The sequence below is a fragment of the Ochotona princeps genome, chromosome 1 (assembly GCF_030435755.1).
Source record: "Ochotona princeps isolate mOchPri1 chromosome 1, mOchPri1.hap1, whole genome shotgun sequence".
In the NCBI taxonomy this organism is placed as follows: domain Eukaryota; kingdom Metazoa; phylum Chordata; class Mammalia; order Lagomorpha; family Ochotonidae; genus Ochotona; species Ochotona princeps.
In genome coordinates, this window is record NC_080832.1 from 82,566,217 (window position 1) to 82,592,844 (window position 26,628).

At 40.8% G+C, this 26,628-nt stretch overlaps 1 protein-coding gene across 1 annotated transcript in view; it reads right to left on the minus strand.

Annotated features, from left to right (window-relative positions):
- The window catches only part of CD109 (CD109 molecule), a 128,927-nt gene that overhangs the window by 41,090 nt on the left and 61,209 nt on the right, over positions 1 to 26,628 (minus strand). The window contains exons 8-19 of the mRNA XM_058661363.1: positions 18,672 to 18,768; positions 18,268 to 18,409; positions 17,282 to 17,391; positions 14,825 to 15,049; positions 13,892 to 13,993; positions 13,740 to 13,802; positions 11,790 to 11,966; positions 8,325 to 8,477; positions 6,897 to 6,971; positions 6,462 to 6,522; positions 1,172 to 1,313; positions 123 to 240 (exon numbers count right to left, since the gene is read on the minus strand). Coding sequence (XP_058517346.1) covers positions 123 to 240; positions 1,172 to 1,313; positions 6,462 to 6,522; positions 6,897 to 6,971; positions 8,325 to 8,477; positions 11,790 to 11,966; positions 13,740 to 13,802; positions 13,892 to 13,993; positions 14,825 to 15,049; positions 17,282 to 17,391; positions 18,268 to 18,409; positions 18,672 to 18,768 — 1,465 coding nt within the window. The remainder of the gene's footprint in view (positions 1 to 122; positions 241 to 1,171; positions 1,314 to 6,461; positions 6,523 to 6,896; positions 6,972 to 8,324; positions 8,478 to 11,789; positions 11,967 to 13,739; positions 13,803 to 13,891; positions 13,994 to 14,824; positions 15,050 to 17,281; positions 17,392 to 18,267; positions 18,410 to 18,671; positions 18,769 to 26,628) is intronic.

The window sequence follows — 26,628 nt, forward strand, 5'->3', positions numbered from 1 at the left end:
AGTTAACAACCAAACTGTAATGAATATCATAAGCAATAATTTTTTTAAAGTCTACTAAGTGGCTTAAACTTTCTTAACCTAATACACTATAACCACTGACAAACAGTCCTTAAATACACTACCTCCACTGGAGCAGCTGTTAGTCCAAGCCCTAAGTCCTCAGAGATGACAAAGGCATTAGCAACCCAAGAAGTGATGGAATCAGGTACAGTAACTTCAAATGCTTGGGTAGTCTTGGAGCTGAAGTGAAGATAAATATAACAATTACAAAACCAAGAGTAGACATTTTAAAAGTAAGTCAACATAGTTTAACTACTTTTGGAAAAATTTTTATCTTCCTGATCACAGATCTAAATTTAAAACCATCTAAAACATCTAGGCATAAAACAATAGATCCCAAATTCTCAAGAAATAGACCACAATATGATACAATAATATATATCACTAGATAATCCAATACAATTTTTCTATATTTATACTTAAGAGGTCCAGGCTATCTTCAGAATAAACTTTACTTTTTACTAATTTTGTATGGAGAACAAATTCATAAGTTCAACTGTAACTACAATTCTATTTCTCTGAATATGCAGCTTTTGTCTGTATCCCTGTCATATGACTAAGTGGTTTTGGGTTGTTTTTTTTTTTTAATTACCTTCGATTCTTGTCTTATTTCAAATATCTCTAAGTGATTAACTATAAAATACTGCATAGATTTGATTTGCTGCTTGGCTATCAGGTATAACATGGTTTGCCAGTTAGGCTGGATTTCTTCCAACACATGCAGGCCCTCCAGCTGTGGTTCACTGGGAATGCCAAGAAGGGCCCAGCTGGCAGTCCTGCCAGGAGGGAGTCTCACACCAGCAGCCTCCCCCACCCACATCCACAATGCACTCCCAAAAATTCTTCTCCAATGAGATCCATGCATTTCATGAAAGTTAAAATTGCCCTTAATTTGAAGTGAGCCTCTCATTGATGGTATGTTCCCAATAAGACATGTGGCTTGATTAACTACCATATTTAAATTCAATAGCATCATTCTAAAGGTAAAAATATTTTTGTATGTTTAGTCTTAATTAAACTATATTTTACATAAATACCAGAAAGGGGGTCAAACTTATTGAAAACAAACACTAATCAAAATATATATGGGCAAAATATGGTAAATTTTTACCCCATGAGGATGTCTAGCCAAATCCAAGTCTCTGGAAAGTGCTTCCTGATACGTGGGTTGTCAACTGAAGAGAAGCCATGAAGGTTTACCATGCTTTCATCATTTTCCTCCAAAAACTCCTCAGAATACTCCAAACTGTCATCTAAAAATAAATGTTGACCATGAGCAGGCAAACAGTTACTAGACAGAATGAATTGTAAACTTGATGCATGCTTTGGATTTAGTCTTGCCCTATCTCTCATTTTACAGATGAGAAACCTAAAAGAAGTCAGATGCTGACCCAAGGTTACTTGGGCAATGACAGCAGGGTCAGAACTAAAGCAAATAAACACATTTTTTAAATGCCCAGAAAAACTACTTATGGGTAAGTTGTCTAAATTTTTTTATATTTGTATTTCTAAAGTTAAGTGACATCCCTAAAACCATTTATAATGTTTCTCTCTTTTTTTAAGATGTATTTGTTTGAATGGCAGAAATACAGAGAGGGAAAAGCAGAGACAAAGAGAGAGAAATATTTCACCTGCTCGTTCACACCCCAAATGGCCACAACAGCCAAAGCTGGGCCATGCCTAAACTAGAAGCCAGGTCTCCCATTTGAACAGAGTCCCAAGTACTGGAGCCATCTTCCACTACTCTGCCAAGCACATAACGGGGAGCTGAATGGGAAGTGGAGCAGCTGGGATGCAAATGGAATGCCAGCACTATAAGTGGCAGCTTAACCCACTGCAACACACTGCCAGTTTCATCCTATCTTCCTTTTATCCACCTAGTACTGATTATCATTTATATACCACCCATAACAAGTTTAACATGTTTCAATCACTAGTTTATTGAACATCATGGTTTTTTAAAGTTATGTTGTCACACAGATGTTGGATCATATATTTCCATTTTTCACATTTTCTCTAAATCCAAAATTATTTCATATTGTAATGTGAAGAAAATGACACTGTAGTAAGTACCACGAGTACAAAGACGTCAGTGAGCTCCACTCACAGTCACTGAAGGAAAGAGACAAACAGAAAAGTAGGGGAACACAGAATCATGGAATGGATCTATTTAACATACAGAAAATAGTATATTTTACATGGAATCCACATACTGAATGGATATGACTAGAAAAAAACACCTATTGACAAAGATAATGGAGAGATGTGGAAAAGCTGTGTAAACAGAGAATGCCGAGAGCAACTGGTAAACCTCTGTGCACACACAGATGCGGCTGATTAAAGAGGGAGACCTGGATTAGGGACCAGCAGTGCTTTGTGCTGTAAGAAAGCTTACACGTGTGTCCAAAAAAAAGATACATGCACAAACTTTTTGGAGAATGATCTCAAGGACACAAAACCCAGGATACAATTTGAGGCACTAAGAGGGATAAGACATCAGTTTGAATTTTTTTAAAAAAGCCCCTACCAGGGCCCAGCGGCGTGGCCTAGTGGCTAAAGTCCTCACCTTGAAAGCCCTGGATCCCATATGGGCACCGGTTCTAATCCCAGCAGCTCCACTTCCCATCCAGCTCCCTGCTTGTGGCCTGGGAAAGCAGTCGAGGATGGCCCAATGCATTGGGACACTGCACCCGCGTGGGAGACCCGGAAGAGGTTCCAGGTTCCCTGCATTGGATCGGCGTGCATCGGCCCGTTGCGGCTCACTTGGGGAGTGGATCATCGGACGGAAGATCTTCCTCTCTGTCTCTCCTTCTCTGTGTATATCTGGCTGTAATAAAATGAATAAATCTTTTAAAAAAAAAAAGCCCCTACCAGAGTAACATGAATTCTGATAAAACTCAAGCAAGAACAAACATCAAATTTGTGTTGAATTCTATGCAGAATGGTGAGATCATTTGTGTTTTAGAAAAAGTTTATAGGAGCAAAACATGTTGCTCTTTTTTAACTAATTCCCAAATAATAACACAGTGCCCAATATCAATTGGAAACATTTCAAATATGACCAAAAATAAAACCACCTTAGAAAAAACGACAGAGGGCCCGGTGCTATAGCCTAACGGCTAAAGTACTCGCCTTGAATGCACCGGGATCCCATATGGATGCCAGTTCATATTTCCGCAGCCACTCTTCCCATCCAGCTCCCTGCTTGTGGCCTGGGAAAGCAGTCAGAGCTATCCCAAAGCCTTGGGACCCTGCACCCATGTAGGAGACCTAAAAGAAACTCCTGGCTCCTGGCTTCAGTTTGGCTCAGCTCCAGCCATTGCAGCCACTTGAGGAGTGAATCAATGGGCAGATCTTTTTCTCTGTCTCTCCTCCTCTCTGTATATCTGACTTTCAAAAAAAAAAAAAAAAAACCATGGAGAGAAGAAACAAGATGGTGCCACTGGGTGAGGAAAAGGCTGTGGAGCTAAAGGAACAACAGCAAGCTGCACAGGCACAAGGCAGGAAAGACCTCACTTCGGGATCAATGCATTGCACTGGTCTCACAGGGAAAACAGTACTGACTTGTCTTCCTATGGGTTTCACCCAAAATAGGTCTGGGTTGCCCTCAGACCCAACAGCCAGCAGGTTCCAGCAAAACCAGCACCACTGACAACCCTGTGATTCAGGACAGCTGGCGTCTCCATAACGCTTAGCGCTGCTTGAACCAGTAATGAGAGGAAGGCTGTGCAGACAACAGTGCAGCAACAATAAAGGATCACAGGGGGTGAAAAGTGATGAGCCCCCTGGCTGGGGCTATGGAAACCATGATGAAAGCCTAGCACAAGAGTCTGGGACTGAAACTCACTGGAGGACGTGGCACAAGTGACTGCAAACAAAGAACTGGGTACTGAATGCAAATCAGTAAAATCAACTGACAGACCAGTTGGCAACACAGCTTAAAAACCCACCCTAAGGAAAGAAATCTGCTAACCAGAACAGCAATGACCAAGAGCAAAAGAAGAGACAGAAGCACAATGAATATTACTGATGTCTCCCTCACAAAGAAGCAAAAGCCATTGTAAACTTCAGTTAATAGAGGAAAACATCGAGGAAATGGGGAATAAAGAATTTTTAAAACTTATTATAAAGCTTAACAATAATGAGATGCACATACAAGAGTTCAAGGAATTTAATAAATACGTCACACAGGAAACAGCAACACTGAAACAAAACTAAGCCCAATTATTAGAAATGAAGAACATATGGAGCAAATAAAAACGCAGTGGAAAGCTTAATAACAGAATGAGCAAGGCAGAAGAAAGAACCTCAGAATTGGAAGACATTTCCTTCAACAATGGGGAAAAATAAAAATGTTGGAAGAATAACTGAGTCAAGCTAAGAAAAGCATTCAATAATTAAGGGACACTATTAAAAAGCCAAATATGAGTTATGTGAGTTCCACAAGGCACTGAAAGAGAAATTGGGGTTAAAAATGTATTTAATGAAATAATAAAGGGAAATTTCCTTAATATGGACAAAAAAATTGGGAAACAAAATATAGGAGGGATACAGAAGTCCCATTGGGGTTGACCAAAAGCAATCTTCACCAACTCATGATAATCATGCTCTCTTCATTTGAACACAGGGAAAAGATCCTAAAATATGAATGTGAAAAAAATCAATTAACACATAGAGGAATGGCAATCAGACTCACAGCTGACCTCTCATGAAACTCTACAGGCAAGAAGAGAATGGAGTGATATATTCTAGATTCTAAAAGGAAACAACTTTCAGGCCAGAATAACTTACCCAGCAAAGCTTTCCTTTGTCTTTGAAAATTCTTCCACAGTTAAGATAAGTTCAAAGAATTTGCCTTTTCCAGACCTGCCCTACAAATCAAACTTAAAGATGTTCTATTGACAGAGAAAAGAAATAGCACCTACCGAAACAAGGCAAGCGTGAACATCCCTTAATAAAACAACAAAAGAAGACTAAACCAAATAATGAACAACACATTGCTAAAATGATCGGACCAAATCACTGCCTACCTATATTAACCCTGAAGGCAAATGGCTTACACTCAATCAAGCGTCTATCTACTGCCTACAAAAGACATATTCTCACCAACAAAGATGCAGAAATTGAAGGTGAAAGGATGGTAAAAGATATTTCAGGCTAATGGAAAAGAAAAACGAGCTGGTGAAGTCATTCTTATATCAGATAATATAGACTTTGACACGAAAAATATTAAGAGATGAAGAAGGACACCACATAATGATCCAAGGATCCATTCAGCAAAAGATCACCTTACTAGTTTCTTGTGATGTTTTCTTTTTCATCTCTAATTTTACTTAGTTTTTCTCTCTTGGTTTTCTTTGCTACTCTCTATATAAGTTTGTTTTGCTCATCTTTAAAAATGGCTTTTTCTTGTTGCAATTTATAGTTTTTCAGTTTTAATTCCATTTATTTTTGCTGCGATTTTTGTCATTTCTTGCTTTCTGTTCATCTTTTCAAGTTAGTAGATTAGTAGATCATTTATTTGAGATATTTCAATTTTTGTAAGCACCTGATGTTATAAATGTTCAACACTGTTTTTGCTACATCTCATGGGTTTTAATATTTTTGTTTTCATTTTCATTTCTCCAAGAAATTCATTTTTCTTATTAATTTCTCAGTGACACAAATGTCATTCAGTAGCATCATTCTCTTCAAGAAAGTTTTTTATTTTCGTTTCTTTAGCAACATATTGGTCACTCAGTAGCATGTTATTTAACTTCATGTTGTAAATTTTCTATCTTTCTTCCTGTTGATTTTGTTTTATGGCTTTTCATTTAAGGGGGGGTGATTTAAAATAACTGTGAAATAGAGACTATCATACGCAGATGTGAAGATACAATGCAATATGCATCTCTACTTCCAAATCAAAGATGGACTCCCAATGAAACTGTTAACTATATCTTGGCAATAGGATGCTGGGCTTTCTGCCATTGTGCATACCTATAATGTCAGGCACATTTAAATAGTAGAATAAAGGACTTAGGACTATTTATGAAGTATAGTATTGTAATAATATAGGAGGAATCAGTAAGGGAGGTAGGTAGGACTGGAGGACAGGAGATGGGAAATCCCAGGGCCTAAGGAACTGTATTATAAAATAATTACATAAATAAATAAATAACTATAAAGTAATGACAAAAAAACTACAGAGAATAATGGAAATCGTTCATTTAAATAATCTAGCCTGGAGCCCAGATGAACATTCTATGTCATGGCTTAGTAAAAACTCCAAATAATTTAGGATAGAGAATAGAAAATGAGAATCACACTATCTGTGTTCGATCACAAAGCATCCATGCTATGTAAATATTATAAATACCTTCGGTGAAAGACAAATCATTTACAAGCCAGGTTTTACTTACAAACACCATCAATGTAATCCTTCGTAAGGTTTGCATCTGTCAATACCCAAAGGCCACACTCCTAGAAAGAATAATGTTTGTTTTAAAATAAAAGTTTAAATGCTCTAAATTATTACAGAATTCTCTCCCACTTAATACTGCTCATTTTTAAGAGCTTAGTTACATACAAATATATTAGACTTTCTTTCCCTGTCTCCCCTTCTCTTTAATATATCACACACGTATGCATGTGTACACACACACACATACACACACACACGAAGACATTTCAAGCCAAACAAAGCAATGTAAAGGAAAGAAATTATTTGCTTAATGACAATTCCAAGGAACATGTAATAAAAGGGTAATAGTTCATAATGATTACTAATTCTGGAAGCACTTTCTATAGTAAAATATATACATTTCTTTTCCAGTTATATAGCAAACTAAACATACCTGAAAGATTGCAAAGGAATTCTTGAACATGCCTAAATAATAACCTGTATTATACAGCTCCAACTCCTGGACCACCTAAAGAGGAGACAAAAAAGAGTGGATGCATAATCTACTTTTCCTGTAACATTTCTTAAAATCACTGAAAGAAAACAAAGCTTTCATGCTAATAGAATTTGAAAAGGACACAAACTGAATTAGTAATAAATATATATATAGCTCATTCATGATTCAATCAAAATTGCAAGTTTAGTTTAAACTTAAACTGTCTGTCTCTGATAGTCTCTTTCCACGCCCCACCCCCAGTGTATGCCTTTCTGCGTATCAAATAATTTTAAAGGAATATCTAAAAACTGAAATGACTAATATGGGATTAGTTCATGTGATGCCAGATATCTGCACACTTGTTGGCTTGTACATTTTCCACAGACTTCTGTGCTTTCACTCTCTCAGCATTCTATAAATTCCTAATTCAGTGGGAACTGTAATTATTTATAACTATGACAGCTAACCAAAGCAGAAAGCATTTCAAAACTACCTAAAGCTCTCTTAGATCATGTAATCTAGAATTGTGCAAGTCAATTCCCCAATACTTTCTCTATTGTCCTAAAATAAACTGTAGGAAAATGAAGGGAAATTAGATGGCACAACTTTTTATTATTGTGTATATTTATGCATATAGTGGGATGTCTCGATAAATGTATGTATTGTGTAATAACTGAATCAACCTGACTACATATTTATTGCACCATATAATTCTGAGGGATAAGGGTAGGCTTGGTGGCATGGCAAACTAATCTATAGCCTGCTAAAATTGGCATTCCATTTGAGTACTGGTTTGTGTTCTGATTGCTCCACTTCCAATCCAGCTCCCTGCTTGTGACCTGGAAAAGCAGTGATGGATAACTCAAGTTGTTTGGACCCCACGCCCATGTAGGAAAGCTAGAAGAAGCTCCTGGCAAATGGCTTCAGGTTGACTCAACTCTGGCCATTGAAGCCATTTAGAGAGTGATTCAGGGAATGGAAGATCTCTCTCCCTCTCCTTCTCGCTCTGTGAAAGTCAGCCTTTCAGATAAAAATAAATCTTTAAATAACAATAAAACAGAAAACTAAAAATTTGGGGGGTAATAACATTTAAAATTATTTTCAGAGATGTTCAAGTATAGAATATGTTTAGTGATTTCATTTGCCACACTGTACAACAGCTCTTCATCATTTACTCCTAATTTAGAAGATATTTCTCACATAAGACAGCAAACATTCAATTGCAAAAACTGTCCAACATAAGCACTGGAAGAGGAAGCTTTAAATGATTAACTCATACATGTAAAGAAAATTGTAAAATCTCTTAATTTGTGAGATAATACAATAAACTGTGTTCTTTTTCTAACTTTTAACATATGTTTTCATAATTAAAAAAACTAAACTCACATTTTCCATTGAAATATCATTGGAGGCTTTCAGCAGATTCACACTTTTGTCAACAGCTGCAATGCCAATTATCGAGTTAGGCTGCGTCACCGAGACCCCTAGAGAGACTTTCTCAGATGGTACAGCAGTAGCTTTACTCCAAAACAGCTCAATCTAACAAAGGAAGAAGAAAGGATTTCACTTTTTTAAAGCATTGCTTACACATCTTACCAGTAGCAAATCAATGACTCGAAACCTAAGATTCTCATCTGCCTTAGCTCTGCATACTTAACTCTTCTCTAGAGAATTTAAAAAACTTTACTCCTGCAGTGTTTGCAAGTGAAGATTTCTCACAGCGGTATAACCTCCAAACATCCTTCCCATCTCTTCCTGTCCTCTTCCTTTTCTCCATCTCCTGCCTGTCAGCCCCCAGCCAGTACTGAACAGCAGTGTCTATCACACCTAGGGAAGGCCAGTCACCATGAGGAAGCAACTTACAGAAGAAATAAACCGCAGGAGCCAGACTTAAGGACACTCAGAGGACCAGCTGGTCCAGCAAGTGGAGGGCTCTCCTAGCTATACAGCAAACTGGCCAAAATGCCCTGTGTCTCCACTGCAGCCAGCACCTACTGTGCCATCAGGTTCTTCACAGCAGGGTCTCTCTCACAGGTCAGCTCAGGCATCTCAGCGCAGCTGAACCACAGGCTTTGTCAGGAAGCCCCTTCCTGCTGGGAATTCTCATTTCTGTATCTCCGCCTTAGCACTCCACCGCACCAATGACAGCATTGCCTGGCCAAGATGACCCTAAGATTCTCCTTGGCCTGATTCAACTTTTTCTAGACAGGTTTATTTCTGACCATAGTCCCTGACCTCCCTTTCCTTAGCAAATGTGACACTGTAAATTCTCTCTCTGCCCCATTTGGGGTGTAAATCCTCAGTCTCTTGAGTGCAGGGACCGGGGAGCCCTCCTTCTGATGGGCAATCACCAAGGGAGATAGCATGCCAATGGATCACTTCAATACCAACTGGCACACACGAAGATCATGATGCGCTTCCTGAACACCTAAACAGCCCTTCCGCCAGGCCCTCCAGTAATTTTGTATTAACTCAACCTATGGCCTAAAAACTGCCTTTTGAGTCAGTGGGGTTGAGTTCAACCTGTCACTTATTACATAATCTCAAAGTCTTCCTTGCCAGTTTAACTTATCGAGTGCCCTTTGCCTCTCAAGCCACTGAATCCAGTTCACTTCCTATTTCTACATCCTAAATGTGAAGCAGAGATGGATGGGGGCACAGAATGCCCAGGACAGCCTTGCACCTTGTACTTCTTGCTCTATACCGTGTCCCTCAGACATCACATGGCTCCGATCTGTAACTCTAGGTGGATGAATTCTAAACGTACTTCTCTTGTCTCTTCTACTTCTCATTCATTTTTTCTATATGCATTACTGAGCATCAACAGTTTTACTAATTTCTCTTGCTTAAATACCTTCTATTTCTATATAATTTCATTTTAAATGTGGTGATTATTTGCATGTAAATATTTGAGATTAGTATACTTTCGCAAACAGAATTGAAACCTCCTTTCTCTTACAAGGGTATTTTTAATTCAAAGAGAAAGTTGCACACAGATGTTTGGCTTACCAGTGAGCCTGTATGTTACGTCTGGCCTACATACATTCAGTCCGTGTTCAATACCCTACTCTGACGCCTCACTCCATTTACTTCCTAATGCAAACTCTATGCTAGAAATACGGAGAGCTCTGGGCCCAGCGGCGTGGCCTAGCAGCTAAAGTCCTCGCCTTGAACATGCCAGGATCCCATATGGGCACCGGTTCTAATCCTGGCAGCTCCAATTCCCATCCAGCTCCCTGCATGTGGCCTGGGAAAGCAGTCGAGGACGAACCAACGCTTTGGGACCCTGCACCCGCGTGGGAGACCCGGAAGAAGTTCCTGCTTCCCGGCATTGGGTCGGCACAGCACCAGCTGTTGCGGCTCACTTGGGGAGTGAATCATCGGAAGGAAGATCTTCCTCTCTGTCTCTCCTCCTCTCTGTATATCTCTCTATCTCTCCTCCTCTCTGTATATCTCTCTATCTCTCCTCCTCTCTGTATATCTGACTTTGTAATAAAAAATAAATAAATCTTTAAAAAAAAGAAATATAGAGAGCTCAAATATGTGGGTTCCTGCCACCCACGTGGCAAACCTGTACTGAATTCTGAGCTCTCTGCTTGGGGCCTTTCCACCATTCTTGTTGGTTGGTGTTTGGGGAAGGACCCAGAAGCTGGGCTTACTTGCTCACTCTTTGTAATGTGTGCATGTATATGTCTCAAACAAATTATTTTTTATTGCTAAATTTAATCCAGTACAAAAAATGAAATACATGCATGGTTTTTAATATGAATTTTCCACAAATCTTAGGAAAACTCCCTTAAATCTAAGAAATTTCTTATAAGTATGCCATTAATATTCCAATTTTAATAACATTCCACAGTCTAAAGTGATTTTTCACACTCACTTCAGACCTGAGTCCCTTTCACAGATACATGGCTCCATGACTCCACTTTAAAATTCACGTTTGTTGGGTAATTGTTAGAAAAACTAAAAGTAAAGATTGCTCTCTGAAACTAAGAAAATACGGTATTATATCTTCAAAAACTCTTAATAAGACAAAAAATACAAGTTTGTATTACATTTTGACAAAGTTAGCGCTAATAGTTCTCAACGAAAGAAAGCACAGATGACTGTTATTTCTCAAAATTATAACAAGTTTTGGAAAAAGAGATAAGAGGAAAAATGGGCTCCACAAATCAAGAATTCAAAACTGATCATTTTACTTAACATGACCCAAGAAGGCAACAGTTTTTAGCAAGAATATAGGCTTGATTGATTACATGTAAAATAAATCTATCAGATTTCTTCTCATAGTCAGATTACCAGGAGATTTCCCATAAAAGCTGCTTGTGTGAGGTTACACAGAGCACTGTTAGAATTGGTGGACAGACTCCTCACACAAAAGACAATCACACTCACTGGAAGCTTGTCTTGGGTTAGTTTCCAGCTGATGAAATAGTTAGAATAAAGCTCAGCTCTGCTTCCACGTGTCACTCAGACAGCCTCCCTCCCTCCCACACCCTTTATTTCCTCTATGCCACTATCAACACCACACATCCTATATCAGCCCTAGAATTCCATACCAGGGTGATCCTGAGCCAATGATTTGAAAACCCAGACTTCATGGTTTGCACTGAAGTCTTACAGTCCAAAACCATACCTTATAAATAGAATCCATAGGGCCAAATAATTTCACATGCAAAAACATACTTGTGGAAACTGAAAATGAAGAGGTCCAATGACAGTTCTAAAAGTGAGTGATGCAAACTTATATCCAACTGGGCTTACTGACATTTCCTTAAAAAATGCTACATTTCTCAGACTTCACAAATAGGAATATTTTCTTTTAAATGCCATCACCTTAAATCTTACCTCATTTTTAAAAACAAGCTGAACAGGGATTTTGAGAGCATCATTTATAATTTCACCATCATCGTTTATATAATACACAATAATGCAAGCTTTTGGAGCCCAAGAACTTTCTGGTATTAAAGAGAAAGTTGTTGAATCTTGTTTTCCTACAGCCACCAACTGTCCCCTGGATACTACCTGAAAATAGAAGACTAGTTTAATTTTTATTTTATTTTATTTTTGGATAAAGTATTAGGTTCTCAATTAAACCAACATTTACCAAAATTTAAAGCACACAAAAAACTTTTCAATTAAATCAGCTTCAAAGCCCCAGACAAACATAGAATACAAGCTGGGAATAGGAAATGGTAAGATTAAAACATTATTGATTGGAACAACAGTAGCCTCACAATCAAAAATATCTTTTTTTTTTAAAGAATCTGTTTTCAAGCCCAGTACAATGACTCAATGGCTAAATCCTCTTCTTGCACATTAATCTCCTGGCTGCTCCACTTTCCACCCAGTTCCCTATTTGTGGCCTGGAAAAGCAGTGGAGGATGGCCCAAAGCCTTGGGATTTTGTACCATGTGGGAGACCTAAAAGAAGCTCCTAGATCCTGGCTTCTGATCAGCTCAGCTCCAGCCATCTGGCCATCGCAGCCACTTGGGAAGTGAACCAGCAGATGGAAGATCTTTCTCTCCTTCTCTTTCTATCTGCCTTTCCAATAAAAAATAAATCTTGGGCCCAGTGTGGTAGCACAGTGACTAAAGTCCTCGCTTTGCACGTTCCTGAATCCCATATGGGCATCAGTTTGTGTCCCGGCTGCTCCATTTCCCATCCAGCTCTATACTTGTGGCCTGAGAAAGCAGTCAAGGACAACCCAAGGCCTTGGGACTCTGCACCCAGTGTGGGAGACTAAGAAGCTCCTGGCTCCTGGCTTTGAATCAACTCAGCTCCAGCCATTGCAGCCACTTTGCGAGTGAATCAGCAGATGGAAGTTCTCCTTCTCTGTGTTTCCTCCTCTCTGTATGTCCGACATCCCAATAAAACAAATAAATCTTTCTTAAAAAGAATCTTTTTATAAAAGAATCAATTTTCCATTAGAGGAAACATAGGGCAACATTGGAAAAGTTGCATTATAAATCCATATATAATAACCTTTATTTTCTTATATTTTATAATTTTCCATAATAAATTAAAGCTGTTTGCCTAATTTTTGAAAATCCACTTTAACTTAGAAAGGTAAATAGAGATGATGAAGAAAAAGACAATTTCATAGTCATATATTAAAGACAGGTTAGGACAGTTGGAGCAGCTATTTGATCTGTATCCTGTATGAGGCATCCCAGGTTTGAGACCCACCTATAGCTTCTAAAACCAGGTTCCTACTAATGCAGACCCAAGGAAGCAGTGGTGACAGCCCAAGCAATTAGGTTGCTGACACCTATACAGGAGACATGGATTGCTGACTTTCCTTAAAGATAGGTTAAGAAGGTGTGAGGCTGAATTTAAAAGATCTACCATATCATATGACCCAGGTATCCCACTCCTGGGAATATATCCAAAGGAAGAGAAATCTGTATAAAAACTGTATAATGGAGACCAGCATATTAGGAAGTGAAGATACACTGCAGTACACATCTCCCTCCCAAATAAAAGGAGGACTCACAATGAAACTGTTAAGTATATCTTGGTAATAGGATACTAGACTACCACTGTCTATACCTACAATGCCATGACAGAGTTAAACAGCAGAATGTTGGACTTGCGACTGTTGCTGAAGGACTATACTACTGTAATAACATGGGGAAAACAGTGGGGGTGGAATTTGAAGGTGAAATGAGGAATCCCTGTGCCTAAGGAACCTTATCATGAAAAATAAAAATTAGGAAGTCTAATATAAATATAAAGTAGACACTATTCAAGCTAAATCTACAGTAAATTATAAATGTAGATTCTATAAGAGATTACCATATAGCTTAACTCCTTCAGTGGCTTGTTGCTAGCAACCACCAACTCAAAAGGTGACCCCACCTAGAAAAACAAATCTCTGTTAGTATGAACATACCAATGCCAAGAGAATCCAATTGTATTGTTATTACCAAGTAGGTTGTAAACATTACCTTGACATTTTCATCTCTTGTTTTTAGCTGAATATATGTCTTACTAGGAGACGTAAACATGCCATGAACTTCCATGCTACTTACACTACCAAGAAAATAGGCCTGTAACAAAAGAAAAGAAAGCTGTTTTTTCTTGAGTGATACTTGAAGATGCTACCTGCTGAACAATTACCTAAAGCCAGATTCACTTTTACTTTTTTCAATGCAGAAAAAAAGAAAATACATTCACCAGAAACTGTGTTTTCATCATTTCATATCTTAAATCATAAAGAAACAGATACTTTCAAAACATAGAATAGGTTCTTAACCACCATAATATAAGATAAAAAAGCATGGTCCTAGCTTATTTCAGAACAAAGATATTTTACCAGGAAACACTGCAGGAAGACAGAATGAAATGAAAAAGGATCTCTCCTTTTGTCCAAAACACATAGTTCAAGAGATCATTCCACCCAGCTCCACACACTGATGTTCAGAATAAAACTCAAAAAGGCATATGTGTGGAACACCCAGCCTGGACAGGGCTGAATAACCAGAAGACAGAACTGGCTCAAACAAGCCACCTGGGAAAGGAAGCTCAACAAACGCAAGTACATGTGAAACACGATTCATTTCAGCTCCTGTGAAAAGAAGCTTTCAGGTGATTAGAAAATCAGCCTAGACTGGGGCGATTGTGGCTTCTCCATTCCAGCCTCACACTGCTGAGTTCTACTATGCTCTTCCAAGAGAACTTACAAGAGAACATTCAGCCAAACCTTCAGTCACTGTTTTTAAGACACATTTGTTTTAAAACTGTTTTAAACACATTTGTACGGTCTCCTTTTGTTGTGAATGGCAACATGTCCACTTCCGAGGCCCACTGAGCCTAGTAGGCTAAGTGCCCATCACACAATTACAAGTTACAGTAGCACAATGATAGCAAGCAGACAGCACCTTCAACTGTAGCTCAACAGACTCGTTCAGGATTGGGAATTCAATCTTAAAGGTTCCGTTTGGGGGGATGGTGTAACTGATGTTCTGGTCCGCTGTCATTTCCGCATTTCTGCTGCTCCACCTGGGCCAGAGGTTGGTACTGTTTCTCTGCAGCACCGCAATGATGACGTCATTTCTTCTCTCTTCCAGAGTGAGTTGATGGCCATCAGAACGCGCAACCTTCACCTGTCAAAGCGACACATCTTAAACATGGCCAACAAGAAACCCAAAGTTTAAAGATTCAATTGAGGGCCAGCGCAGTAGCCTGGCAGCCAGTTTCCTAGCCTTGGGTGCCTGAATCCCATATGGGCACTGGTTTCTATCCCGGCAGCCCCACCTCCCATCCAGCTCCCTGCTTGTGGCCTGGGAAAGCAGCCGAGGACAACCCAAGGCCTTGGGACCCTGCACCCACTTGGGAGACCTGGAAAAAGCTCCTGGCTCCTGGCTTCAGATCAGTGCAACTCCGACCACATAGGCTGCCTGGAGAGTGAACCAATGGACAGAAGAACTTCCTCTCTGTGTCTCCTCCTCTCTGTATATCTGACTTTCCAATAAAAATAAATAAATCTTAAAAAAAAAAAGACTTAATTGAACCCAGTGTCGATGATGGAGTACACCTGTGAAACTGAGCTCTCATTGATGACTGGTGCTACTCTTTTCAGATTTAATGGCTTCTCCCTGAGTGGCATCCAACATCACTGGTCACTGCCTTCTTCGTGGTATGACTTCCTTGCCTTCGTGGCACCACCATCACCCCCTTAACTCGTACTTGTCTTTCTCTGTCCTGTTGGGTTTCCCTTTTATCTCCCTACATGCAGAAATTCATCCAAACCAATTATCAACCATCGGATTTTTTCCCCCTCTGCCTCTAAGTGTCACTATTCCTATGACTTAGCTTATCTTGCGAGCATATCCAAACCCAAAATGTCCATCTTCATTTTCTCCAGAGCTTCAGCTCAATGTCCTTAATTCCTTGCAGCAAATTTCTAGTCAGTCACCTCATCCCCTCTATTTCAGCACTTCTAACCCAGGGCAACCACCTCCATGTCCTATTTTTACTAGTACAGTGACTCTGTCAGATTCAATACCTCTGCGTTCTCCCTTCCTCTCCCCTGCCAAATCCTACACTGCTGTCTCCCAGCCTTTCCAGGCGCACAACCAGGCCCCTTGTTCCCTCGCGCCTGGGAGGCTGCTACCTTCTGTACAACACAGCCCTCGGCAGTCCCTCTCCACCACTGCTTTGTCATGTGCCTCCCACATTAAAGCTCCCAGGCTCCTTGCTGCCCCGAGCATCAGCTTTAACGCACAAGTGACATAGGATCCTCAACAGTTCCCCAAGCTTCTCCTGTTTTACCACACCCAGCCCTGTCACTGGAAAACGCCCAGAATCTGTCAACCAGAGTTTTCTCTTTTTGCCTCGGCTCACCTTGCTCCACACCACCCACCCCACAACCAAATATTTCAAGGCTTACTAATCTGGAACAGATGGCTCACAGCCTCTTCTTCTGTAAAGCATCCCTTAGTACCCTTCCTCTATCCCAGGGAAAACGTCCCCCAAGCCAGCTCCCACTGGATCACTCATCTAGAGTGACCATTCTTAGCCTTGTGCTGTTTTACTTCCTCTTAAAACTGTCTAAATTGTTAGGGACTACCTAAAACTTGTCATTTAACAAGAAGCGACCTCTCCTATCTTTGTATCAGAGGTCAGTGAACGACAGCAATCAGGTAGGCAAATCCAGTATCTTAACAGAACACAGACATCCTAAGTTGTTTAGATATTGTCAGTGGCTGCTTTCATGCTCACAATAGCAAGTTTTGCATGCCATTCACACATATGAATAAAAAGTAATTTAAGAAAAATTTTAAAAACCCAATTTCCAGAAAAATATTTTGTTGGGGCCTGTTACGTACAGCAAGTCATCACTTGCAATATCAACATCCTATACTGGAACACGTGTTCTAGTCTCAGTTGCTCCAATTGGATAGAGCTCCCTGCTAACAAGCTTGGGAAAGTCACAGATGATGCCCCAAATACGTGGATCCTGAAACCCCATGGAGATTCAGATTAAATTCCTGGTCCCTGGCTTGAGTCCAACTCAGATGCAATCATTTAGGAAGTATTTCAACAGATGGAAAATCTCTCCCTCTCTTCTTTGCTATGTCTGTCTCTTTCTCTATATCTCTGTCACTCTTTCAGATAAATAGAAATCTAAAGAAAAAATTGTTAATGACAAAAACTACTTTTTTAGAAAAGTTAGAGAAAGATCATTTGAAATTTTTACAAGTCTGATGGCCCTAAAAAAGTATTTTTTTTTTTTTTGCTTCAATTTTTAGAAAACCATTGAAAGTAGCATTTCCCATTCTGTTTCAAGACATTGAACTTACTTCAATGGACAGGTAATAAACACACTAACTTACAGTGGCTGTGAAGTTGAGAGATGGCTTCAAGACAGTAGCATAATCAAAAAACTCAATGATATAATCATGCTGTTTGAAAAATACATTGGAGCTTGCATTTCTTGAGATACCTGTTTTGGAAATTGCACCATTTAGAATGCAAGAGTAATATTTCACCAACAGTTTATATACACTGAATCTCCCCATCTAAGCTACTTGCCAAAGAGTCATTAGCTATCAAGACAAACAAGCCTCATTTCCATACAGGCTTTGACACTAAAAGAAACACAGTTTACCAGGTTTTCTGTGTATCCCTTCATTGCTAGCCTCCCTCGGTGCCCTGTACCCCAGATTAGGAATGTAACTGAAGAATAATCTTATACTTTGGGGGTATTATAGCTATTGAAGCAATAGAGCAGTCCAAAGAAGTAGCCTTTATTTTCTAATTAATAGAGAAAGCTATCTAGGAGCAGGAGAGATGCCAGATGATGGTTAGAGATTTAAAGAAGATGATGAAGAGGAGGAGCAAGAAGAAAAAAAAGGAGGAGAAAGAGGAACAGGAAGAGGAGGAGAAGGAAGAGGGGGAGGGAGGAGGAAGAGGGGGAAGGAGGAGGAAGAGGCGGAGGAGGGGAGGAAGAAGAAGGAGAAGAGGAGGGAGAAGAAGAGGTAGAGGAGGAGGGGGAGGCGGGGAGAACTATAGAGAATCATTAAGCAGCTGAAAATGTAAATGTAAACATTTCTGTGCAGCTTTCAGGCTGAAGATAAAAAAATAGAAATGGAAAAATTTCACATAGCCACCATATGTGGCTAAGTATTGACTCACAGAAAATGATTCCCCATAATTATAAAAACATTTGCAAGTTAAACTAATGAATAGTCATGATAATTTCCACATGAAACAGCATCTTCAGAAAGGCAGTGATGCTCCCAGATGCAGGTCTTGCTACAATCAAATGACAGAGCAGCATCACATAAACAGCTTTACCTTCGCTTCAAAGGCTACAAACCTGTAAGTGATTCTGTCACTGTGGCTAAAATTTCTATTGGCCCAGGGGAAGATACATCCATGTGTTCAGAATGCCCATTTGAAAAATCCATTACCTTTTTCATCTCTTCCTCATTAAAAGAGAAGTTTGCAGATCCATTTATCTGTTTTGTTAAAAAGTTCACATTTATTTTCCAGATTTTAATTCAAATTAAAAAAAATAAAACTCAAGCTAAGATACAACAAAATGATGGCCCTGGCTTGATTTTAATCACCACAAATGAGTGGGTTTTCATTTACTCAACGCCAGAAAATTTTTTACTTTCTTATAGTCAAACTTTTTTGTTTATCCCACACAAACTCTTGTTTCTAGAAAGAAAATACACTTATATTTCCCCAGGAATATGTTATATCTGCAAAAATTACCTTAAATTTCTTTGTAATATTTTTCTTCTGTCCCCAAAACGATAAAGGTAGAAATGTAAGCTCTACATCTCCTTTCACTGGCTTCCCATATGTGTACCTGAAAAGCAAAAAAAAAAAAAAAAAAATCACCTTGATATCATCAAAAGAAAACAATTAAAACATTACTTTCAATAATATATCCTGGCAACCCAACATAAGAGAACTGTAAATCTTAAAGGTATACTTTGGGGTGGGCATTGTAGCACATTGAGTTAAGTCATCACCTGTGATGCTAGATCCCATATGAGTGCCAATTCAAGTCCCACTTGCTCCATTTCCAATCCGGCTCCCTCCTAATATCCCCAGAAAGCAGCAGCAAATGGTCCTAGCACTTCTGCACCTAGTACTTTCACACTTGCCACACATACACACAGTAGATACAGAGGGCTCCTGGTTTGGACCTGGCAATCTGTGGAAGCTCTGCCCCTTCCTACACCTCCAGCCCCATCCCCCAACCGTCAATCTCTCCCTTCCTCTCTCTAAATCTATCAAATAAATCTTAACAAAAAAATACTCCTACCACAAGTTTTAAAACTAAATGCAAGAAGAACTGTCCTTTTCTTTTTAAAGATTTTATTTTTGTTGGAAACTCAGATACACAGAGAGGAGGAAGAGAGAGAGGAAGAGCTTCCATCCGTTGATTCACTCCCCAGGCAGCCTCAATGGTCAGAGCTGCATCAATCTGAAACCAGGAGCCAGGAGCTGCTTCCGGGTCTCCCACATAGGTACAGGGTCCCAAGGCCTTGGGTTGTCCTCGACTGCTTTCCCAGGCCAGAAGCAGAGAGCTGGATGGGAGGTGGGGCCACTGGGTTTGAACTGGCGCCCATATGGGATCCCAGCACATGCAAGACAAGGACAAGGACTTTAGCCACTAGGCTACCGCACCAGGCCCAATGAATGATTATTCTTAAAATTAATCCTCCAAATGAGAAGACTTCAAACTAAATCATCTGAAACAGTTCATTATATGCACTTTACTCAGCCTCTGACAACTTAAGAGACTCCAGAGAAAATTCAATCTTTGTTGGAGATGAAGCTTTCTACTCAAAGATTTTTTTGAGAAACATGAAACATTTTCACCTCTATAAATGGGCACTGGCCCATTGTGCCCCTCTGAGTCTTCACAGCTTCTGAAGATTTTTAAATGTGAGCTGAAATTGCAATGGCCCACTGTAGCATGTTATCAGACTAGACTGAAACACCAAATATGCTCTGGGACATCAAAGTTATTTCTTGCAGGAAATTTACAAATAAAGCATCACTGTTAAATTCCCTGATAGTGGACTTCTTCAAGCCAATTTCATTGTCTGTTGCCTTGCCCTCTGTGTACCCACGTTATCCTCTCTTATGAAGGAAAACTGTCCTCACATGAAAAAGAGACAATTCTTGGACAAATCACTTCACTGCCTGAAAGGGTTTATCTATTTATTTATTTATTTGTATTTGAAAGGCAAATTTCATAGAGAAGCAGAGACATAAAGAGAGATTGAGAGCTTTCACCTACTGGTTCCCTCCCCAAATGCCCATAGCTAAAGCGCTCTGAAGCCAGGAGCCAGGAGTCCCCACTGTCTACCATATGAGTACAGGGTCCCAAGGCTTTAGTGCTTTCCTAGGCCACAGCAGAGCTGGGTGGGAAGTACAGCAGCCAAAACTAGAACCAGTATCTATATGCAATGCCAGTACTTGCAGGTGGAGGATTAGCCAATTGAGCCAATGTACTGCACCCTGAAAGTCCTTTCTGAATGCCTTTCATGGGTTTCTTTTTTTTTTTTAAAGATTTATTCATTTTATTACAGCCAGATATATACAGAGGAGAGACAGAGAGGAAGATCTTCCGTCCGATGATTCACTCCCCAAGTGAGCCGCAACGGGCCGATGCGCGCCAGTCCGAAGCCGGGAACCTGGAACCTCTTCCGGGTCTCCCACGCGGGTGCAGTGTCCCAAAGCATTGGGCCGTCCTCAACTGCTTTCCCAGGCCACAAGCAGGGAGCTGGATGGGAAGTGGAGCTGCCGGGATTAGAACCGGCGCCCATATGGGATCCCGGGGCTTTCAAGGCGAGGACTTTAGCCGCTAGGCCACGCCGCCGGGCCCCTTTCATGGGTTTCTTCCAACTCCGTTATGACATGCCACACCAAATGTGGACGTCAATTTGTACATTCTATAAATCGTAGCAGTAAAGAACTGCTTCCTGAATCCATTAACTGAACACAGATACAGTCTCTTGTCAACTCAACTAAAAAGCAAACAATAAACTGTAGCATATTACAAATCAAGAAGAAAAAAAAACACCTTCAAATGCATCACCCTTCGAAATAAAAATAGTAACATTGGGAGAAATCCTGGGTACCACTATGGCATCAATTTTACTTATTCAAAAGACAGTCTTTGAAACCTGACACAATTCATAAGCTTTTAAAAAGCAAATAAAAGCAAAAATAGAATGTGAGAATGGTATTTGAAGAGTTAATTTACTTAATAAAGCATGTTCAGGAAATTTGTAAATGCAAACGTAATTTCACAGGTTCTCACACATAATTTTTTTTTTTAGATTTATTTGTTTGAAAGGCAGATCAAGAGTAACAGAAATCCCCTCCGAACTGGTTCATCCCTCCAGATGCCCGCAGCAACTGGAACAGGTGGTTCACCCCTCCAGATGCCCGCAGCAACTGGAACAGGTGGTTCACCCCTCCACATGCCCGCAGCAACTGGAACAGGTGGTTCACCCCTCCACATGCCCGCAGCAACTGGAACAGGTGGTTCACCCCTCCAGATGCCCGCAGCAACTGGAACAGGTGGTTCACCCCTCCACATGCCCGCAGCAACTGGAACAGGTGGTTCACCCCTCCACATGCCCGCAGCAACTGGAACTGGTGGTTCACCCCTCCAGATGCCCGCAGCAACTGGAACAGGTGGTTCACCCCTCCACATGCCCGCAGCAACTGGAACAGGTGGTTCACCCCTCCACATGCCCGCAGCAACTGGAACAGGTGGTTCACCCCTCCAAATGTCCACAGCAACTGGAACAGGTGGTTCACCCCTCCACATGCCCGCAGCAACTGGAACAGGGCCAGACTGAAACCAGCAGCCTCATCCTGCAACCAGTTCTCCCATCTGAAGAGGCAGAACTCCAGCGCCTGAACCATGGGAGCAGAATTGAATCCCAAACACCCGAATATAGGATGCGACATCCTAAGTGAGGGCTTCGCCTCTGCCGATGCCCATCCCGACACAACTATTTTTAATTTTGACTAAGAATTAAACAGATTCAACTCTCCAAGCACCAAGCTAGCTATCACACTTGTGAAACAAGGACACTGACAATTATTATCTTAAACAGAATCTGTAAGAATGTGGAATAAACTAGTCACAAAATAATAGCTGTACAGATTTTTTAAAATAAAAGGTATCACATCATCAATCAAAAAATGAATTTTTTTCTGAAAACAGCCATAGTGCAAGAAGTTTATAAACTAGTATCTTAAAAAGTGAATCTCTGAATATAATCGTAGTTCTATCCAATACATTTTTTTGTTTTCATGCCACTTTCAGAACACAAATGTCTCCATTCATCAAATAATATTTTAATAAATCCTCCACTGACACATTTGCAGGGAACTGGACTGGAAGTGCAACAGCCAGACAATAACCAGCACACATATGGAATGCTGGCACTGCAGGTGTCTGCCCAGCCCCTGGAGAGAACGTTTCAAAAGACATGAAACAATAAACCTACAAGATGAAGTAAAATATATATGTGTGTGTGTGTGTTTATGTGTGTGTAACTTCACCTTCAAAGCAATGATCTGTAAATTTTCATGCAAAAAAGTGATAAAATTATATGTGCTTTGCAGTTTGTTTTTTGGGGCTTTTTTTGGCATTTGTTTGTTCTTTGAAAAGACGACTAGAAAGAATAAAATTTGAGTCAGGAAAAACACTTGACTGTTAGATTATACCAGGATTGTGACAATGAGAGAAAATATGCTGAACTGAGAGAGATCACACAGAGGTTCAACAGTATTGGGTGTGGCTTGAATGCCGGGAATGCAGGACCAGGAAGAGCACATGGAGTTGGTGGTACATTCCTCAAAGATGGGAAACAAGAGAAGCACCACATCTGGGTGAAGTTGGTACCTATAGTTTAAAGCACCTGAGGAGCACCCAGAGGTGACGGCCAGTGGGTTGCAACATGCAAAAGGTCAAATGCAGCAAAAAAAAACTAAACTGCAAACATCAAGGTTGAACACAATAGGGGTCTTTCTGCCCACAGTGAAAGCAATTTCAATGTGTGATGAGGCAAAAGGCCGATTCCAGGAGGCTGAAGAATAAGTAGAACGTGAACTTGGCCTGTGAAGCAGAGATGAGAAGCAACGGAGTAGCAGGGAGGAGACCACAGGTCACTGAGGGCTTTTCTCTTTTCATGATGAAACGACTAAACAGAGTGAAGATGTCACTCACAAACAAAAAACGAAAGAAAGCAACTGGAAGAAGCTGAAGCCCCAGTGAAAGAGGAGGTGGAATCAAAAATACCTGCCTCTGAAGGCTAAGGAGAGGTATGGGGTCCCCCGGGGTCTCCCGTACCGGCGGAAGAAATCACCCGACACTCCAGGCTCTGTTTCAAGAGCCACTTTACTTCCAACCAGTCTTTCTTCGTCTTCGTCTTCGTCGTCATCTGTCCCGTCCGTCCGTCCGTCCGTCCGTCCATCCATCCTCCGTAGCTCCCTGTAGCTCTCTCTCTCCTAAAGCAGGCTGCTTATATATTCTTTCTTCCCGTGGGTCCACTGGGTGCTACCTAATTGGCCAGGCCCTGGAGAGGAGGCAAATTTGCCTCACCTGCTGGCAAGGCCAGCTCTCGTCTCTCCACTTTGCAGAGCAGCTGCTGGTCCTGGGTTATTGGTCGCAGCTGCCACCATGGGGCTTTCTTCAGCAACCCGCTCCCCACAGAGAGGCTGCTTTCCCCATGAGACAGAGGTCAACAAGCATGATGACAGTAAAAACCATTTCCACCTCATCTGTGACATAGTATTTGTAGACTAATGTTATGCCACCATTTACATGCCATTCTTATAGACGGACTTTGAAAAATCCAAGAGATTTCTTTAATCTGTTGTGCTGCTGAACAGCTATAACTCTATTCTCAGTGCGGCTCTCAACCCTGGAGGGAAAAGCAGATTCCCATGAAATCATACTGGTGTGCCCGGTTCTCATGAGACAAAGCATGCAAGGGACATATTCAGAGTTTATTCACACACCCCCAGGGAAAGGGGCCTGTGTAGGCCACCTCGGTGGTGGTACCTCTGAATTCATCAGCACTCCCACTTCCCGTGCCTCCCATGAACGACTGAGACCTGGGGGAAGCAGATTCAGCAGGGAGAAGTACTGAGAGGGGATGGAGGAGCCTCAGAATTAGCCAGGTCAGAAGGCTTTAATATTAAGTTCCAGATGAAGTTATTTTATAGAAATAAAGTCCATAACCCACTGATCCTAACAAGGGGAGATCAGAATACATAATCTGAAACCGAATCAATCACTTGAGAGATCTTTAAAAAGCAGAGCTGAGGCTTTCCTACAGAGAAAAGAAATTTTGTGGAAGCAACTAAGATTCACGCCTGAGGAGCCTAGATACTCCTCCCCTTCCTGGCTGTCAGCCTTATGAATTCTGGATTTGCCTGACCACATCCACAATCATGTAGGGCAATTTCTTTCAATAAACTTTTTTTAAAAGATTTATTTATCTTTATTGGAAAGTCAGATTTACAAAGAAAATCCTCCATCCGCTGGTTCAATCCCCAAGTGGCCACAATGGACAGAGCTGAGCCAATCTGAACCCAGGAACCAGGAGTTTCTTCTGGGTCTCCCACACAGGTGCAGGGTCCCAAGGCTTTGGGCCGTCCTCGACTGCTTTACCAGGCCACAAGCAGGGAACTGGACAGGAAGTAGAGCAGCCAGGACACAAACTGGTGCCCATATGGGATCCCAGCACATGCAAGCAAGAATTTCAGCCTTAGGCTACTGCGCTGGGTTCCTTTTAATAAACTTCTAATGTAGGTCTCCAATTGGTTCTGCTTCTCTGATTTGATCTTAACTGATACACACATTCAGGAAAATTATCAGAATACAACATGGGGGAACACTGAAGAAATGCCTGGCATGATCACAACTGCCTTATCATTCTTAAGCATTAGTATCTCAAAGAGGATCAACCAATGAGAATCACAATAAAATAGTTTCTACTGGAAAACAGGTGTTTCACATAGTGGTTTTTAAACAGCCTACTGGGCTAGAGGTGGAGGATGTCAATGACGAGATTTCAGTGTTAATAACCATTATGTCAACTGACTTTTACTACAAGCCTCTGATAGTATGGGCCTGGACGGTAACCTACCAGCTAAAATCCTCACCTTGAACACCCTTCCAGGTTCTAATCCCGGCAGCCCCGCTTCCCATCCAGCTCCCAGCTTGTGGCCTGGGAAAGCAGTCAAGGAGGCACAGAGCCTTGGGACCCTGCACCCATGTGGGAGACCTGGAGGAGGCTCCGGGCACCTAGCTTTGGACTGGCTCAGCTCCGACTGTTGTAGATACTTGGGGAGTGAATCAACAGATGGAAGATCTTCCTCTCTGTCTCCCTTCCTTTCTGTATATCTAACTTCCCCCCCAAAAAAAAAATGTTTAAAGCCTCTGATATCTGAAAACCAAAACAGAACCAAAGAAAATATCTAGACCAACCAACCCAAATAGACACTGATAAGGCAGAGCTACACACGTTTGAGTAGACCGGCTCTTACTACATTTTCTAAAACCAAAGAGCTAAAAAAAGAGAGAGAGAGAGAGAGAGAGAGAGAGAGAGAGAGAGAGAGAAAGAACAGGAAAAAAACCCTCAAACAGAATGCTTAAACTTTTCCTGAAGTCAAAAGAAGCACAGTCCTTAGGCAAAATGTAAGTATTTGTCTGTTTTCTAAACCAGAGGTCTATACACACTCCCTAATTCCATATCAAAAGCTACCTCTTAGTTGAACACAAGCAGAAAACTTAGACACACTTTTTCTTTGTATTATGTTGGTTTCAAGTGACCTTTTTTTGACAGTGTAGAGCAGACTGTTCCTCAGAACGTTATGGCCTGTGGACTGCTTCTGCCAGGCGACTCAGAGCCCCGCCATGTGCCACTGCCATCAGTTCTAACCAGCCAGGAACATGCTGATGGGACGGCAGTGAGGTGAGCTCCAGTCTTTGCAAGCTCTTTGAAATAAGTTACAAAACCAAATAAATTCTAGAAACCAAAGTGCAACCCTTTTTGCATCAAAAATAAAACTATAAGAGACCAGACCTTAAATTATTTGAAGGGTGGTCCTAGTGCACTTGTGAAAACCTTTACTCTGGAAACCTGAGGATGCCTTTTGCCTCAGTAAAACACTACGCTGCTCAAGCCAGTGGGTTTAACCATGAGAGCCACCTGCACCTGTGAGGAGGGGTGGTTAAAAGCTCTGTGCAGATCCTGAAAATGGAGCAATATGGATTATGTATTAATCTGCTAATCGCAATTTTAAAAATCTCCTCAACAGCTCAACCTCCATTATAAACAGAAAAATAACTGATTGCAAAGAGGTAAGTTGTGTAACTACAATATTTTCTGCATGAGGAATAAATAAAGATACAATTTTCAAGAAACAGAAATCTAGAACATAAATTCCTTAAGTCATCTTAGGCCCTGGTTTTGGGGAACTATCTTAGGACTGGATCAGCTGGGAAGCAGACATGGAACAAAGACCCATGGAGATCCATGCCATGCTTGGCTGTTGGCCGTTTATTATGGAGACCTGTTTACTGCCCAGTAAGGTATTTTACTAGGGTTTACTTATTTGCAAAGAAAGCAGTGAGTGGGGAGGAAGAAAGGAAGAGAGCAAGAGTGAGTGCTTCCAGCCA